This window comes from Trichomycterus rosablanca, chromosome 12, assembly GCF_030014385.1.
Source record: "Trichomycterus rosablanca isolate fTriRos1 chromosome 12, fTriRos1.hap1, whole genome shotgun sequence".
Taxonomy (NCBI): Eukaryota; Metazoa; Chordata; class Actinopteri; order Siluriformes; family Trichomycteridae; genus Trichomycterus; species Trichomycterus rosablanca.
Genome location: NC_085999.1, coordinates 21,658,841 through 21,677,375, shown reverse-complemented (window position 1 = coordinate 21,677,375; position 18,535 = coordinate 21,658,841). Strand labels below are relative to the sequence as shown.

Below are 18,535 nucleotides of genomic sequence, written 5' to 3'. Positions count from 1 at the left end.
ACTAGCTGCTTTTGTAAGTAAAAAAGTATCGGTCTCGGTATCGACGATACTGGCCCTGTATTTACTTGGTATCGGATCGATGCCAAATTTTGCGGTATTGCACACCACTATTCCTAACCATGATTAAGGTGTTATGAACAAGAACAAGTAATTGAGACTAGACAACTAAGTTTACTAGTTTACTTTGTTGTTCGGGGGAATTTGGTGGAAGGATCTGGCAACCAAAGCGACAACAACCTTGCTCTGGTAGCTCGCCTTAAAGCAACATGGCGGTCGAACCCTGGAATAAAGTTAATATACCGTTTCCAGATACTAATGCGTCTTGTAGGATTCGCTTTAGTGTTAAAGCAGGTGTGTTTCATTCTATAAACACGTCTAAAGCTATTCACTGACAGTAGAGTAGTGGAAATTTTGTAACACGGCTTTCCATGGTAAACACGTGATTGTAAATTGTAGTGTGTTCTCTTATGTGTTCGCTGTTTTGTGCTTGTGTTATAAAAATGTTGGTTTTATTTCAGCCACAGTAACAGGAGATGTGGTATTACACTGTGAGAACGTACTGAAGCTCTTGAAAAGTGAAGTGTTGCAGACGGAGATCCGGCTGCTTTATAAGATCCTGTATGTAGTACACAACAGCTTCAGACAACACAAAACCTTCCGCGCAATCAAACAGGTCTGCATTTATTTACGTTTGTGGTGTTACCCTGGCAACTACTAATCTGCTTAATTGCTTCGTATGTAAGAGGGTCACTTCTGCGTTGTGTCCACCACTGTTTAGAAATGCTTGGGTATGTGACCTAACGCCTTGGCTGCAGTGTTGCCAACTCCTCAGTAAGGAAAGTAGCTATTGGCTGTCCTAAAAGTAGCTAGAAGTCGCTAAATGACGTCATCGCATAATTTGCATAAGGTCCTTTTGCATGTAATTGATGCTGTAGAAGAGAGGAATAACATCGTGGGAGAGACAAAAAGTGGGTAAAAACACCCTAAATATGTTTAGAACTACAAATGAAAATTCTTCTGTTGATTCGTGGTTTGTTTTTGTTTTTTAAGACAACATTGAGCTACTCTGGGCAGGGTTGCCAGATTGCGACAGTAATTTTCAGTCAAAATGCATGAAAAAACTCCAAAAACACAGGATAAGCAGATGATGATTAGCATTTCACAAATAATAAACCAGTTAAACCATCATGACGTACAAATTAATATCTTAAAATGTATAGATCAGCAATTATACATTATAAATGGCAAATTATTTTGCTTGCATGTCTTTAAAGTAGCCTACCAAGTAAAATGCATTATTTATGATAGGACACACAAACCTTTGCTAGTAAATAAAAATAAACTTATAAGCAATTGAAGTTTACCCTCTTGTACATATGAGAGGTTATATTTACGAGACTTGCTTACCTTCATATTCAACTCAAATCACTTGTCTAACATATGAATCAGTGTATTGATGGGCGTGGCAACAGGGTCTTGGACTGGAAAGAATAACCTGTCAATCAAACTTTTGACAGCGGGTTGGATGTGGTGGGAGAAGGTAGGGAGAAGGGAGACCTATTTATATTCCACCTGCTTTAGCAATAGCTTTTTTTAAATTTAGATTTTAAGCTGCCAAAATGATTACAAACCAGCCCAAATTTTGTCCACCTGCCAAATTGTGTTTTCCCCTGCCAATTTTCAACAAAATCCGCTCATTTTGGTGGAAAATCGCCCAATCTGGCAACCCTGACTGTGATACTGACCGCCCGTGCTTTGGGACGGCGGAGGGGCTCACGGCAGCTCGACTCGCTGCTCACTGAGGACAGTAACTGCAGAACAATATGTTTTCACGTTCGAGACTCCAAGTCTCCAATAACACCAGAAAAAGTCGCTAGATTTGTCGCTAGTCGCTTTTTTGAAAAAAAGTCGCTAGAGGGGTCTGAAAACTCGCTAAATATAGCGACAAAGTCGCTAGGTTGGCAACACTGCTTGGCTGGTCAACATAGGCAGATAATACGCTAAATCAAAATACGCTAAACCCATCAAAATTAATTTTTTGAATAAACAAAACAGTTGTCCAACCAAAGTTATCAAACGAGCCAATGCTACAAGCGTGGTAAATTTATATTGTGTCTTATTATGGGCATTTTCTTTTTACGCATATGTTAAACAAAACGCTTTGATCTTTCTTTTAACTGTGCTAACCTTACAGCATTTATAATAAAATTAACAGCTATTATTTGCTTAAATTTAAGATATATTCCATCGAAATGTTGGTACTTCAAATAAAGGCCATAATGCATTTAGAAATGCAGTTTATTACAACCTCCAGATGCATAAATAAGTGCTAGAAAATGCTTTAATTCATATGCTAATTAAAATTATACGATTTTTTAAAATTGACAGCACTGACATGCATTAGATCTTTACATTGATCTTTTTAAAGAGATGGGAACTGTGGCAGCATTTACGTATTGCTGTCTTCAGGGCTGATCTATTGCACAAAATGTGTGTATTACTTAATGATAACATTTCTTAAACATATTACCTTTTAAATATTGCATTTTTTGAAGGAAAAGGTCGAACGTAAAAAGAATCTTATGTCCTTCCACAATATTGATATGTATTACTCATTTATGCCAATATTGATGCTTTGTAAATAATCTCATGCAGTATCTACTTATATCTGGCAATTGTTTAGGTTGAACAATGCATCGGTCGATTGAGTGAAATGAAATTGCAGGAAGCTTTGCAAGGCTTGCAGGAGTTGTGTCCAAATAACATTCAGAGGTAAAGGAAATTATTGTATTGTGCTGGCTTTGCTATACACTATGAAACACAAAGTTAGTCTCATGTACATGTCTTATAAAACCCAGGTCAGATTCTTACTTTTTCACCCCCATTGAAAATACACTGATCAGCCATAACATTAAAACCACCTGTTTGTTTTTACACTCACTGTCCATTTTATCAACTCAACTTACCATATAGAAGCTTTTTGTAGTTCTTCAATTACTGACTCTACATCCATCTGTTTCTCTACATACTTTTTTTTAGCCTGCTTTCACCCTGTTCTTCAATAGTCAGGACCCCCACAGGACCACCACAGAGCAGGTATTATTTATGTGGTGGCTCATTCTCAGCACTGAGGTCACAATGACATGGTGGTGGTGTTGATGTGTGTTGTGCTGGTATGGATCAGACAGCAGTGCTGCTGGAGTTTTTAAATACTTTGTCCACTCACTGTCCACTCTATTAGACACTCCTACCTAGTTGGTCCACCTTGTAGATGTAAAGTCAGAGACTATCACTTATCTATTGCTGCTGTTTAAGGTGGTCAGTGGTCACAGGATGCTGCCCACAGGGTGCTGTTGGCTGGATATTTTAGGTTGGTGGACTATGCTCAGTCCAGCAGTGACAGTGAGGTGTTTAAAAACTCCATCGGCATTACTGTGTCTTATCCACCCATACCAGCACAACACACATTAACACACCACCACCATGTCAGTGTCACTGCAGTGCTGAGAGTGATCCAACACCCAAATAATACCTACTCTGTAGTGGTCCTGGGAGAGTCCTGACCATTGAAGAACAGCATGAAAAGGGGCTAACAAAGCATGTAGAGAAACAGAGGACTACAGTCAGTAATGGTAGAACTGCAAGGTGCTCCTATATGGTAAGTGGAGCTGATAAAATGGACAGTGCGTGTAGAAACAAGGAGGTGGTTTTAATGTTATGGCTGATCGGTGTAAGTAACACATGCTATAAAGTAGCTGCTTGGGTGCTGCAACTGTCTATTAAGTTATTCCACCACTACTGGCCAGTTGGGTGTCTACCCAGGCATCCACAGATTGGTTACCTGTGTGTGTAGCTAAGCATTTTTACATGTTTCCAGATGTTACGGTGGAATATGTTATGGTGTTATATTGTTAAATACACCAAGTTGTCATGTTGTTTTTACTGAACATGTATTTAGTAAAGTACACAAAATGATTACATATGCCAGTGATATTGTACTCTGTGAGACCCGGCCACTGGCAGGTGAAAAGAAGCAATCAGCTGCGTGTGTGTTGGAGGGGGTGCGTGACAGCCTTTGCTCTCCTTGAATGGGGGTGGGGCTGGTGGCAGAGACAAGAGAGATACTGTATGTTCCAATTGGTCATGACTGAAAAAAGAAAACCATTTCAACTTTATAGCTTTAATTTTCATTGTTACAATTCATAATGAAAAATCTAAAAATCCTGCTTGTAATTTTTTTAAATTGGTGCTATTTTAAGGTTACTGTGATAACTTCTGTTTCATATTTTGTAATACTGTCTGTAAATTGTAGGAAGCTCATATGTTCTTTTTGCAGGAATGTTGGAGTAGATGTGGGACATTGCAGTGTGCCCAGTCAGCCCATGCTGGAATGGTTTTCTCTTAAATTGTTAGGCGCTTCCAGCCTCCTGAGCCGAACCCTGGACCATTGTTCCAAAGCCTTCTTGTATCCATCACTGCTTTCTTTCACTACTCTTTCCCAGATCTTCATCTAGGGCTGGGCGGTATATCGCAAACATCGATATATTCAATATTACTTTTTAAACAATATTGAAAATGACCATATTCGTTATATCGAGTATGCCTAGGATACACAAGTTACCATTTGGGAACGTTTAACACAGAGCACAAAAGCACTTACACACGCGCACACACACAACACGTTGGCCCACAATTATCAGTGTGTGCCGCTATACAGATTTTCCCCATGTTCATTAAGCTTATTCAGGTCTACCTCATTAATAACTAATATGTCAGGCAACTATGGGGAAAAAATTAACTAAGTGGTGAAGATTTAATATCAAAAAGATGGCACATGGTTCAGTTTTCTGGAAATGGTTCAGCTTCCGTAGGGATGATGCGGAACAGAGTAGCTTAAAATATGCAGTAAATATTCTGGAAACATTAAGGTAAACATTTACAAAAAAGTGGATTTTATCCCTAATGTAACAACACACGGGTATAGATTTGGTCTCAATTTGAAAAAGAGAAGCTCAGGTAAGCAGCGGTTATGATTTTATGCTGCTGTGTGGTTGATCTGGGTCGTGGTGCTGCTGTTTACTGTGCGCTTTCATTTTGCAATGATAGCAAAGCATTATTAAATATTTAACTTTTTCGGGATTTTTTTGATGCTCATTTATTTGAAGTAAAATGGACAGCATAAATGTGATTGTGAGATTCTGGTGGTTTGTTTGATATAAATATAAATACAAATACAGCCTTGTTTATCAGAACTACAATGTTTTGTGTTTTCCAAAAGACTTATAAAGAAAATAAGCTAAAATATTTTACATTGCTAAAAAGCAATGTAATTTTAAGTTTTCCAATTCTACCTTTCCAAGATTTTGTTAAACATCCTAGTTAAAAAAAAACTCCACTGCCATCGCTGATTAACATTTTCTTACCTCCCCTGGTATGTCATCTGGGCCTGCCTTTTCACTTCATTCTCCTTGCTAATCCAATGCAATCCCTGGCTCACTATCTTCTGTCATCCAACCATCTCTATCTCATTTTCTTCTTCCTCCTTTTCAGTACACACTTCTTATTTGCCATCACATTCCCATCTGCATCATTTATTATTCTTACCAGCTGAATATCCTTCCCAGCTATGTTCCTCTGCCTGGCCAATCAGTACAAGTCCTTTTCACCTACCCTAATGTTTAACTTCTTATACAGCATACCTTACGCCTTTTCCCCGGCCTTCCCCACTTTTCTCTTTGCCTTATGCTGCATCTCTTTGTACTCTCGTCCTCTCCCGGTAGTTCATCCTTCTTCTTAAAATGTGTTGCAAAATCTTTCACTATCTGCCCTTTCTTATTCCTGTCTTTATTACCGTATCTACCTCTTAATTCCAAAATGCCCACTGAAGTCAGCACCAATCACAACTCTCTTTTTACAACTCTCCCAATTTTTGTATTCTTTGTGTTTACAACTAATACTTTCGATCTTATTTAATAAAGGGTTGTTTAAGCCCCCCCTGAAATTTAAAGGGAAAACTGTACTTAAATTTCACCAGTTTAGCTGTATTTGTGATCTTAACAAGTCAAAAACGTCTATTTCAATCATGGCCAAATGGCAAAAATATGACTTTTGGCTTGATGGTGTCTTGTAGAGCCTTAACTCCTCTCTCACAGGTTGACTAGACAGCATCTTTGTTTGTCCGAGTTTATTGTGCTGAACTTGGTGCTGGTGAGCATGCTCAGTCGACTCTGGTAAGTTCATAGCATGACTGTTTTAATTTGTTAACATGCTAAGATGTATTTTTTATAAGATTATGATGTAAGATTTTTGTATTCTTTGTGCGCAGGGTATTTTATAGAGGTATCTTGACAGCACTCATTCCTTTGTACCAGAGCATCATAAATCTCCTTCGTGATGTTGTACCATGTCATTCCATGGCTCTTCCTGTAGACATGGCAATGTTCTTGGGCCGTGGCTACTCTGATCTGCTTATGAGTCAACAGGAGTTCACTGGAATAAAGGAAGTCACAAAACTCTCTCTTCTTGACAGGCTGTTTAAGAAGGAGGTGGATGAAGATTTTGAAAAGGCAGAAAAAAAGGGTATTGGGATGATGCAATTTCTAGCTGATGAGGGAGTAAAGTCTAATACAGATTTGGAAGGGTTTTGTTTATGTAAAGGTCCTTGTTGCACTGGTTATTTGCATTCTCAGTGTGGTTTCTAGTGAAAAAAAAATCACATTTTAGCTGTTATGTGTATTTATTTATTTATTCATTGTTTCTTCACATCTATAGGTCCTTCTTTAATTTTGGACATAAAGTCGAGGCTTCAGCAAGTCCAAGGAGTTACTAAACCGGTAGGTAGGCTATATGTTTTTGCATTCTTTCTCAGCATTTTCTGGTAACAAGCACATTTTATGGTTCTGTTAATTATTAGTTTACAGCAGTTCTTAATAAGAACACCATACCAACAGTCAAACATGGTGGTAGGTGTGTGAAATTTTGTTGGGGTTTTTCAGACGGAATCTATCTCCGAGTTTTATTTTCAAGTTAATGGTCATATTGGTTAGTAGAACTGCCAATAGAACTGCCATTTGAAGTTCTATTTTTACTCATTCTTTTGCTAATGACTATTATAGGTATGCTGACCTCATCTGAGGTAAGCAAGGCCGACAGTTCCTTTTGCCCAGGTTATTTTGCAGCTTCCTGCATAAGTTGTTGATGGTTGTTGAAAAAGTTATTGGTGGTTAAATCTGTTTAACACTGCACATATTAGTGCATTCTTAGTGCTTGTCCCAAGCCCGGCTTAATTGGGAGGGTTGTGTCAGGAAGCGTATTCGGCATAAAAACTGTGCCAAATCAAATATGCAGATCAAAAGTCACACTCACATACCAGATCGGTCAAAGCCTGGGTTAGCAATGTCTGCCTCCAGTATTGTAGTTCAGCAAGAGTACTGGTAAAAACTATGCTACTGTTGGGCCAAGGAGAAGAAGAGGGGAAACAAATGATCTACAGCAGAGAGAGAGGTGGAAGGGCAAGAAAGTAGAGGTGAGAATATGACTGGTAAAGCAATAGACCTAGCTGATTTGATGCTGAAGGGTGACATACTATGTGAAAGAGTGGAAGGGGAGTAAGGCTGGGAGCATTGAAGGTCAGCTTAAACTGTTCTACTGTGGTGTAATAAGGAGAAATGGGGTAGGGGTAACGTTGTAACAGTACATTAAGAATGTAGTGAAGGTGAAAAGAGTGTCTGATAGATGCATATGCCCCACAAGTGGGTTGCGAGATGTAGGAGAAAGAAGATTTCTGGAGTTAGATGAAGTGGTGGAAAGGGTACCCAAAGAGAAGAGAGCTGTGATTGCTGCTGACTTTAGTGGACATTTTGGATTTGGAGGTAATGCTCTGTAACTTTACATTGAGGTAATGGTGTTGTGTAGATATGGTAATAAGGACAGGAATAAGGGCAGATGGTAGTAGATTTTGCAACACATTTTGAGACGAAGGATGAACTACTGGGAGAGAAAGAGAATAGACAGGAGTACAAAGAGATGCAGCATAAGGCAAAGAGGAAAGTGGCGAAGGCCGGGTAAAAGGCATATGGCAAGCTGTATAAGAAGTTAAACACTTGGGTTGCTAAAAAGGACTTGTACTGATTGGCCAGACAGAGGTAAATATAAATGATGCAGATGGGAATGAAGGAAGAAGAAAGAAGAAGAAGAAAATGAAAGAGAGAAGGTTAGATGACATAAAGATAGTGAGCCAGGGATTGCTTTGGATTAGTGGGGAAGAAGCGTAATGGTTCAGATTTTAAGAATAAGGGTGATGTGCAGAGCTGCAGCAACTAGAAAAGCATTGAGTTGATTAGCCACAACATGAAGATCTGGGAAAGAGAAGTAAAAGCTAGGCTGAAGATTTGTGAGCAGCAGTATTGTTTCATGCCTGCAAAGTTCACCAAAGATGCGATGTTTGCTTTGAGAATTATGATGGAGAAGACATGAGACTTCAATAACCCTTGTTATAGCAGCATAACAGCTATAACAAAAACAGGATACTCTCGGACCACCCTGTAACCCACCGGTAACTAACTGATTAAAAGTCATTATATACAGATAGCACATGACAGCATCCAGTAGTAGTAATTAAAAGCCTGACTAAGTATGTTTAATCTAGGGCTGGCTCAATACCACTATTTTATGTCCGATACCGCAAATTGAGTATCTGCCGTAATAATACATGTCTCAATGCACCATGGTTATCTAAATAACAATTTAGATTAGGTTAGCTAATTTAGATTAGGTTAGCTATCTAAATAACAATAATAATAATAATAATAATACATTTTATTTATATAGCGCTTTTCAAGATACTCAAAGACGCTTTACATAAGACAAATAATCAAAACAAATACGTACATACACCATACAAATCATAGTACAAAATCAAAATAGAACATCAAGAATAATTAAGATATAAACAAAGAGAGCAGCATAAGACAGTTCATTAAAAATTAGCTAAATTATGAGAGAGAACAACAAATATAGAACAATTTCTTAAAATTAGACAGAAACAGGACAGATTCACATGCAATCAGGAAACTGAAAACTTTACAAGTTTTAGGATCTAGGACTTCACATTTCTGTCGTGATCTAAGTATAAAAACTATTAAAAAGAATAGCAAAAATAAAAGCATTTATTTCGTGTTGTTACAAGTTAAATGCCATTTTGAATATATGAGTTTTGAGAAGTGACTTGAATTTGGACAGGTCAGGACAATCTCGTAGGTGTTTGGGGAGAGCATTCCATAAAGATGGAGCAGCTATGGAAAAGGCCCTGTCACCCCAGGTCCGGTGCTTGGTCCTAGAGGGTATGGACAGTAGGTTAGCCTCAGAAGAGCGAAGGCTACGGGAGGGAATGTGCTGATGGAGCAGGTCGGTGAGGTAGGATGGGGCCTGATTATGGAGAGCTTTGTGAGTGAATAGAAGAATTTTGAATTGAATGCGTTGAGCAACGGGAAGCCAATGAAGTTTTTGGAGAACAGGTGTAATATGATCACGGGAGCGAGTATGAGTAAGGAGGCGAGCAGCTGAATTCTGGATATACTGAAGTTTTTTTAGTATTTTGTTAGATGTACCATAAAGGATGCTATTGCAATAATCAATTCTGGATGTAATAAAAGCATGAATCAAGGTTTCGGCGGCAGAAAAGGAGAGTGATGGACGTAGACGTGCTATGTTTTTTAGATGAAAGAAAGCAGTTTTGGTGATGTGATTTACATGGCGGTCAAAAGAGAGGTTGCTATCAAAAATTACACCAAGATTTCGGATGTTAGAAGACGGAGACAACGTGTCATTATCAATGGTAATTTGAAAATTTTTTGTGGTTTTTGCCAGGGTTGTAGGACCTACGATGATCATATCAGATTTTTCACAGTTTAATTTGAGGAAATTAGCTTTCATCCACAATTTCATTTCAGTGATGCAATTTGTCAGAGTGGAGTGAAGTTCAGTATTAATGGATTTGGAGGAGATGTAAAGCTGAATATCATCAGCATAGCAGTGGAAATGTAAACCATGCCGACGTATGATGTCACCAAGGGGGAGCATATAAAGAATAAACAAAAGGGGACCTAACACTGAGCCTTGGGGAACGCCTTGGGACAGTGGAGCAATGGCAGAACTACAATTGTTGATATTAACAAACTGTTGTCTGTTTACGAGATATGACCTTAACCACAAAAGGGCAGTACCAGTGATGTTGACAGAGGATTCAAGGCGGGACAGAAGAATGGAGTGATTAATGGTGTCAAAAGCTGCAGTAAGATCAAGGAGGACGAGAATATTAATTTGTCCAGAGTCTGAGGAAAGAAGAAGGTCATTTGTGACTTTGAGGAGGGCTGACTCAGTGCTGTGCTGGGGGCGGAAACCAGACTGAAATGATTCAAATAGATTATTGGAATTTAGGTGATCTTTGAGCTGTGAGGCAACAACACGTTCCAGTATTTTCGACAGAAATGGAAGATTGGAAATGGGCCGAAAGTTACTCATAATGTTAGAGTCAAGTCCAGGTTTTTTAAGTATGGGAGTAACAGCAGCCAATTTGAGTGATTGAGGGACTGAGCCAGAACTAAGAGAGGAATTGATTATCTCTGTGATAAGTGATGAGATAACTGGAAAACAACCCTTAACAAGTTTGGATGGAGCAGGATCCAAAACACAAGTGGAGCTTCGCATCCCTGTTAAGATCTCGGATAGGTCCAAATGAGACACAGGTGAGAACTGAGACAGAGGCTGGGTAATAAATTGAGGTGAGATAGGCGGAGAAACAGAGATGACAGGGGAAACTGTCAGAAAATTGTGGATATTCTCAACTTTTGTTTGAAAAAATGAGAGGTAAGAGTTACACTTGTCAACTGTAAAGGAATTGGTAGTATTGTCAACTGGTTTGAGAAGTTTATTTATTGTGGAAAAGAGAGTCTTAGGATTTGTTGATCCAGCATGTATGAGTTCGGAATAGTAAGTGGATCGGGCTGCCGTAAGAGCGTCTTTGTAATGTTGAAGATAATCAGAATAAATCTGATAATGTACTGTTAGACCGGTTTTCTTATAAAGTCTTTCAAGCTGGCGTTTACGGGATTTCATTTGGTGAAGCTCAATTGTGTACCATGGTGCAGAATGACTAAATGAAACAAATTTGGTTCTCAAAGGAGCCAGCTCATCAAGACATGAGGCGAGTATGTCATTATAGTAATCGACAAGGTCAGATGAAGTACTAGACAGTACAGGACAGACAGACATCTTTTTAACAAGAGAATCTGAGAAAGCAGAGGGAGAGATATATTGAAGATTCCTGAAGGATATTTTACGTTTAGCTCTAGTGATGGGCTTAGTGACCTCAATGTCCATGATGATTGTCAAATGATCAGAGACAGTAAGGTCATGGCTGGACGGCTGATGAACTAGGACACCAGTAGAGCAGACAAGGTCAAGAGTATGACCTTTTTTATGAGTTGGAAAATTTATATGTTGTGTGAAATTAAAACACTGTAACAATTCCAAAAATTCCCTGGCAAATTTACAGTTGTTGTCATCAATATGGATGTTAAAATCACCCATAAGCAGTACAGAGGATGAGAGGGCACTAAGCTGGGTTAAAAAATCTGAAAAGTCAGAGAGAAAGGAAGCGTTTGGCTTTGGCGGACGATAAACTACAGCAGTGACCAGAGGAGTAGGCCCTGACAACTTGAAAGCCAGGTGTTCAAAAGAAACAGCAGCAGGAAAAGACAAAGTGGTTATTTTAATATCATCCCTATAGACTGCAGCAACACCACCACCTCGCCCTTCCATACGAGGTTCATCAATAAATGCTTAGAATGTGAAACAAATATTCTAAAGGAATAAATACAGAACCTACAACATCACAGTTCTGCAAAACTGCTGTTTTTATTTTAACTTTTACACACAGAACATTAAGCAGCATTTTTGGCTTATTGAACAAAAGTGTCGACAATTGGAAGATGTGGATGTCAATCAAACGTGATGGACTAGTTAAAGTCGAGTTTTTTTCGTTAAAGTTCTGTCACATTTTTAGTTTATTAAAAACCAAAGCACATGGATTAATTGTTGGTGAGAGATCTCCAAGCCGGGACAAGACCAATTTATCCAAGTTCGATTGATCGTTTATAAAGCGATTTATAAAGCGATTTTTATTGCGTTTAAAGTGTTTTTAGATGTGGCAGTCGAAGATGTTTTTTTAAATGCTAAAAGTTTAAGTAGATCAGTGTGTTTTAATTTCTGAATGGCTGTTGCAGATGAGTTGTAGATCAGTGGCACATGTTAATGATGTCATCAAGCGTGAGTGGCAATAAACGACACTTGTCATGTAATGTGAATTACATATACAGTGGGGCCAAAAAGTATTTAGTCAGCCACTGATTGTGCAAGTTCTCCTACTTAGAAAGATGAGAGAGGTCTGTAATTTTCATCATAGGTACACTTCAACTATAAGAGACAAAATGAGGAAAAAAAACCCAGGAAATCACATTGTAGGATTTTTAAAGAATTTATTTGTAAATTATGGTGGAAAATAAGTATTTGGTCAATAACAAAAGTTCAACTCAATACTTTGTAACATAACCTATGTTGGCAATGACAGAGGTCAAACGTTTCCTGTAAGTCTTCACCAGATACATGGCCCTGTTCATTCTTCCCTTAACACGGATTCTGTCCCCTTTGCAGAAAAACAGCCCCAAAGCATGATGTTTCCACCCCCATGCTTCACAGTAGGTATGGTGTTCTTGGGATGCAACTCAGCATTCTTCTTCCTCCAAACACAACGAGTTGAGTTTTTACCAAAAAGTTCCATTTTGGTTTCATCTGACCACATGATATTCTCCCAATCCTCTTCTGGATCAGCAGGGGGACACGCCTGGCACTGCAGGATTTGAGTCCCTCTCGGCGTAGTGTGTTACTGCTGGTAGCCTTTGTTATTTTGGTCCCAGCTCTCTGCAGGTCATTCATCAGGTCCCTCCGTGTAGTTCTGGGATTTTTGCTCACCGTTCTCATGATCATTTTGACCCCACGGGATGAGATCTTGCGTGGGGCCCCAGATCGAGGGAGATTATCAATGGTCTTGTATGTCTTCCATTTTCTTACAATTGCTCCCACAGTTGATTTATTCACACCAACTTGCTTGCCTATTGTAGATTCACTCTTCCCAGCCTGGTGCAGGTCTACAATTTTCTTCCTGGTGTCCTTCGACAGCTCTTTGGTCTTGGCCATGGTTGAGTTTGGAGTCTGTTTGAGGCTGTGGACAGGTGTCTTTTATACAGATAACGAGGTCAAACAGGTGCCATTAATACAGGTAACGAGTGGAGGACAGAAGAGCTTCTCAAAGAAGAAGTTACAGGTCTGTGAGAGCCAGAAATCTTGCTTGTTTGTGGGTGACCAAATACTTATTTTCCACCATAATTTACAAATAAATATCGGACTGATACCGAGTATTTGAATTTAATTAATGAAGTTAATTATTTTTTTAATTGAGCTGCTGCATTTTGAACCAATGGAAGCTTGTTTACAAATCTACCAGAGCATCCAGAAAGGCTTGCAATAATCTAACTTTGATGTTAAACACAGGGACCAGTTTCTTAGTGTCTTAAAGGCTGTGTTTATGCTTGTAGTTCAGTTCCCTTGGTCTGTTACATTTTAGTCCTGGTTTGCTTAACGTTCACATTCACAAATTGTACCAAAACCAAAAAAAGTGACTTATTTTGCGAGGCTTTTCTATATTGAAGTGCACTGAGAATGTTTACTGTATGTGCTTGCATATTGAACGCATTTAGTTCCCTTGGGGTTTCCACAGTTGATAGTTGATAGTCGCGGCACAGGATCATTAATTTCTCTCTTTATTGTGTGTTGCTCCTCAGGGCTGCACGGTGGCTAAGTGGGTAGCACTGTCGCCTCACAGCAAGAAGGTCCTGGGTTAGATCCCCAGGTGGGGGTGGTCCTGGGTCCTTTCTGTGTGGAGTTTGCATGTTCTCCCCATGTCTGCGTGGGTTTCCTCCCACAGTCCAAAAACATGCAGCGAGGCTAATTGGAGACATTGAATTGTCCTATAGGTACCTAGCCGCTGGGATGCACAAACCAGTGCATTGTAGTGCCAGTCCCAAGCCCGGATTAAATAGGGAGGGTTGTGTCAGGAAGGGCATCCGGCGTGAAAACTGTGCCAAATCAATAATGCGCATCATGATTTGCCGGCGACTACTAACGGGAAGAAGCCGAGGAGATTGATTGATTGTGTGTCAGTAAACAGTCAGTAAAGTGTAAAGTAAGGTGGCCGATGGCATAAAGCTTCTAATGTGAGTACAAGTGCTGATGTTAATACCAGAGGAGGTTTGAAACTCTCCAGCAGAGCACTGACATCTTGTATGAACTCTGAGCCCCCTCTGTAACTTAACGTGGTCTGCCTTTTAAAAGCTGAGTTGCTGTGGTTCCTAAACGCTTTCACTTTTCCATGACACGCATCACGGTTGATTGTGGAATATCTGGGGGTGGGGTTATTAACTTGCTGCAACGATGGCATCCTATCATAGTGCCACACTCAAATTCATGGAGCTTTCTTTCACAAATGTTTGTAAACATTTGTTTGCAGGGTTAGGTGCTTGATTTTATACACCTGTGACTATGGGACTGAATGAAATGCCTAAATTTTATAATTACGAGATGTGTCCCTGTACTTATCAATTGAATGATATAGCAAATTATCAAAGAAAATAAAAGAAGAATATGGGTGCCAACACGAATGAAGATTGGCTCATTTGCAGGGAGGGTGACAGAGGGGATTCCTCTGAGTAACTGAGCGTGTGTTAGTTATGGCTCTCCTCAGTCAGAAGTGGAGGTCAACATCAGTAGAGGGAAAGCGTAATGCAATCGGGTAATTGAATACGACCAGATTAAGAAGAAACTAGGGGGAAAAAAAGTTTTCCAAGACCATCAACATTTTTAAAGACCCCATTTGGAATATTGTTCAGGCCATGGAAGCCCAAAATGTTATCCAGGGTTGTTACTGATTTCATAAAGACAACTTTGAAACCCCCCGTATAACTGCAGAAGAGTTAGAGGATGCCCTAATGAAGGCTGAGACTATAGTGTCAAGCGTAAGAATACACAAACAAGAACTTCATGATGCACGATGCACGCCACTCTTGACCAAGAAGCACAGGAGGAGTTCAAGCCTTCAGTGCTCTGGGACACAGTTCTATGGCGTGACATATCAATACTGGAGCTGTTAGGCTTTATGGATCAGCGGTTTGTCTAGCTCAAGAAAGGTGAGGCTTATGACCAAAAGAATACTGTCCCCATAGTCAAACAAGAAAGTGGGTATTTGTGGGGAAATTGAACCTTGGTGATAATTGGGACTATCTGCTAGACAATCAAAGCTTGGTTAAAGAATGATGAAGTGGCCTTTTCAGGCCATTTAAATCCCATAGAAAATGTTTCTGCTGTTTAGGTAAATTGTCTTTTTAATGTTTTTACTTTTTGTGCCCCTTGAAGTCCACAGCTGAAGGGTTCGTTAAAGCAGCATCTTCACCAGAATTAGGTGCTTCCAATTTGAATATTGTGGAGAAGATGGGGAAGTTCCTAACCCAGCCGAAGACAGCATCCAGCCTTGGAGACATGAAAGAGCACCTTAAAGAGATGATGGCATGGTGCAGGAGGTGTAAGCTGCATCAGGAACACGGCTGGCTAGCCTTTACTTTCCTTAGATGTCAAAAGATACAGGCTGTTGATTGTGAGGGTGTCAGGTAAACTGGCTCCTGGCTATTTTAAAAAAAAATGTTGTTTTGGGTATGACTATGACGTGTCAAGATTCAAGTTGCACCATTACTATATGATATTTGAATATTAAATTGTATTCAAAGTATCTTATGTTTATCAGATGTGTAGAGGGGTCTTTGTTTAAAATAAAAAGAAATAACTTAAATGCCAGAATCATCAATTTGGCACAAATTTTAAATAACATTATTAGTACAACCACATTGTTTGCAAGGAGCAAACTTCTGTGTTTGTGGGCATGCAAAATTAATGTTTATTTGCTACATTTAACAGTGGTTAATGCAAAACCTATGACACTATTGATTGAAATATTTGAAATTCAGCAAGTCAAATCCAAATCTTTAGATAGCTTAGTTGTTTTAACGCCTGCTACCGCCTAGATGTAGGATCACTGGTGCTGGTCTGGTGCCTGCGCAGGTGAGGGGAAAGTCGCAAAGAGGATAATGTCCCTTTGTGAGCAGTATAGTTCTGTGGTCAAAAAGAGGTAGTTGTAAGCAAAACAATTGTGTTGCAAGTGGTGGCAGTTCTACAATATGGTCATTTGGAAATGACTTAATTGTGTGCAGAAAGTTAAGGAAAAAATTTGCAGTCATTTTACATCCTTTAGCGATTGTGTTTTGAAGTTGTTTTAATTCTGATAATCAGCAAAACATGGCATTTGACCAGGAGTGTCAAATTGTTGGACAAATTGTATAATCCTGTTGAATGTAATGTGATCAAATGTATGCATTTAATATAATCCTGTTGAATGTAATGTGATAATAGATGTTCAGTGAATATTACGCCAAAGTCACACCACCACTATTTGCTTATATGCTTCCAGTGTGCAGAAGAGACTTCGCAGACTTTGTTTAAGGCTTCATCGTCTGCTGCTTATAAGAAAATCCCTGCCAAGACCTTCCCCTTCTCTTCAGTGGAAGAGTAAATGTTTCCTCAGAACTCGATTTCCAACACTGATGGCACGTTATGGAAGCATCAGGAGCCGTTTTGGGCTGGTCAGAATGTGCTGTAAAGTATCTGGAGAACTTTATGATGAGAGAACAAAGTCTTCAAAGAAATGTAAAAAAAGCAAGAAGGACATAGGAGTTCTATCATTGCATACAGAGATGTCAAAAAGCGGTGGCGTATTTAGTAAGAAGGAAAACAAAATAGAGAAACAGCCATCAAACATGAACAATGATGAGATTGATGATATCTTTTCATCTATTGTGTAATGTCGTTTAAGTAGATTTTTATTTAAAATGTAATCATACTTACAAAATCTGAGCATATTCGATATTTTAATAGCTTAGATAAAGAAAAAAAAATATTTTGGAGCTGTTCAACAGTTTTGTTACAGGATGCATTAAACACATTTCAAAGACAAGTGGTTGTTACAATGTGAATTTTGTTGAATAAACTCATATCCAAATGATAATTAAACAGCAGTGTTAAGCTGCTGTCAACAATTTGAACATAACTTGAAACCTCTCAGATACAACCCCAAATCAGAAAAAGTTGGGACAAAATGGAAAATGCAAATAAAATAAAAATGCAGTGTTCCTTTCATTTACTTTGACTTTTATTTGATTGCAGGCAGTTTTAACCTAATATATTTCATGTTTTGTCTGCTTAAGTTCAGTTCATGTGTTAATATTCCTCCATTCTTGCATTTCAGGCCTGCAACACATTCCAAAAAAAGTTGGGATGGGGCAATTTAGGGCTAATAATGAGGTGATTGTAATCATGGTTTGGTCCAAAAGCAGTGTCCAGAAAAGGCCGAGTCTTTGATGAGAAGCTGGCCAGAGGATCTCCAGTTTGTTTTTAAACGTTGCAATAATTTTTTCATGCATTTGTTGACAATGTACCTAAAATAAAAGATGGATTTGCATATTTTTTCCTTTACAGTGTATAATATCAGTAAACGATTCAAGGAATCCAAAGGAATTTCAGTGCGTAAAGCCCAGAGGCACAAGCTTAATCTGAACTTCCATGATCTTTGATCCCTCAGACGACACTGCATCAAGAACTGCCACTCAACAATAGCTGATATAACCGCAGGGGATTACTTTGGCAAACCTTCCTCAAGCAATATGGAGTTACATGCACAAATGCCACTTTAAACTTTACTGTGCAAAAAAGAAGCCTTATGTTAACCATGTCCAGAAGACTTTTGTGGGCTTGGAGGCATCTAGGATGGACCATCACACAGTGGAAACGTGTATTGTGGTCAGAAGAATCAGCATTCCAGGTCTTTTTTTGGAAAAAAAATGGATGTTGTGTGCTCCGAACCATCCAGGACCATCCAGACCAGACCTGGGCATTGTACGGCCCGCATGCCACAACAGGTGTTCTGTCGATTTATCCTACCCATCGATTTGTCCTACCGAGCATGCGCACATCGGTTTTTGACTCGTTGCGGGGAACGCCTATAATTCTGTGCTACCTTTGCCTAATTTATTTCTTCTGGTGGTTAGTAACGTACGGTTTCGTTTTAATTCTTTAAAAAGTTTAAGTGTATGTAATGCCGTTATTATGTGACTGAAAAAAAAGCTATATAAAAAACATGCAAAGTGCTCAAATTAGCTGTACTTGATTGATTACAGTTGAATAACTGTTTATCTAATAACGCTGTGTTAATGTTTTATTTAACCACGTTTATACATGCCTTTGGTAATTTTAGATGCGTTTTTCATACATCTAGGAAAGCCAATCATTTTTAAATAACCATCTGCGACCTTAACATTAC

At 39.0% G+C, this 18,535-nt stretch overlaps 1 protein-coding gene across 3 annotated transcripts; it reads left to right on the top strand.

Annotated features, from left to right (window-relative positions):
* Positions 1-243: 243 nt before the first annotated feature.
* Positions 244-18,333, top strand: nepro (nucleolus and neural progenitor protein). Of its 3 annotated transcripts, XM_063005833.1 has the most exons (9): positions 244-351; positions 519-673; positions 2,684-2,772; positions 4,337-4,465; positions 6,153-6,230; positions 6,326-6,579; positions 6,772-6,833; positions 15,526-15,776; positions 16,631-18,333. In XM_063005833.1, the coding sequence occupies exons 1-9, from the start codon at positions 267-269 to the stop codon at positions 17,019-17,021; spliced, it is 1,494 nt and encodes a 497-aa protein (XP_062861903.1). In that variant the 5' UTR covers positions 244-266; the 3' UTR covers positions 17,022-18,333. The 3 variants fall into 3 exon arrangements, with proteins under 3 accessions (XP_062861903.1, XP_062861905.1, XP_062861904.1); XM_063005835.1 differs by lacking the exons at positions 244-351; positions 519-673 and adding an exon at positions 846-968; XM_063005834.1 differs by lacking the exons at positions 244-351; positions 519-673 and adding an exon at positions 1,647-2,098.
* Positions 18,334-18,535: the final 202 nt, after the last annotated feature.

Bases quoted from the DNA above. Each gene is read 5' to 3' on its own strand.
- nepro (XM_063005833.1), top strand. From the start codon at position 267: ATGGCGGTCGAACCCTGGAATAAAGTTAATATACCGTTTCCAGATACT. The intron at 352-518 runs GTGTGTTTCATT...GTTTTATTTCAG, and splicing joins TCGCTTTAGTGTTAAAGCAG to CCACAGTAACAGGAGATGTG. The intron at 674-2,683 runs GTCTGCATTTAT...GCAATTGTTTAG, and splicing joins CCTTCCGCGCAATCAAACAG to GTTGAACAATGCATCGGTCG.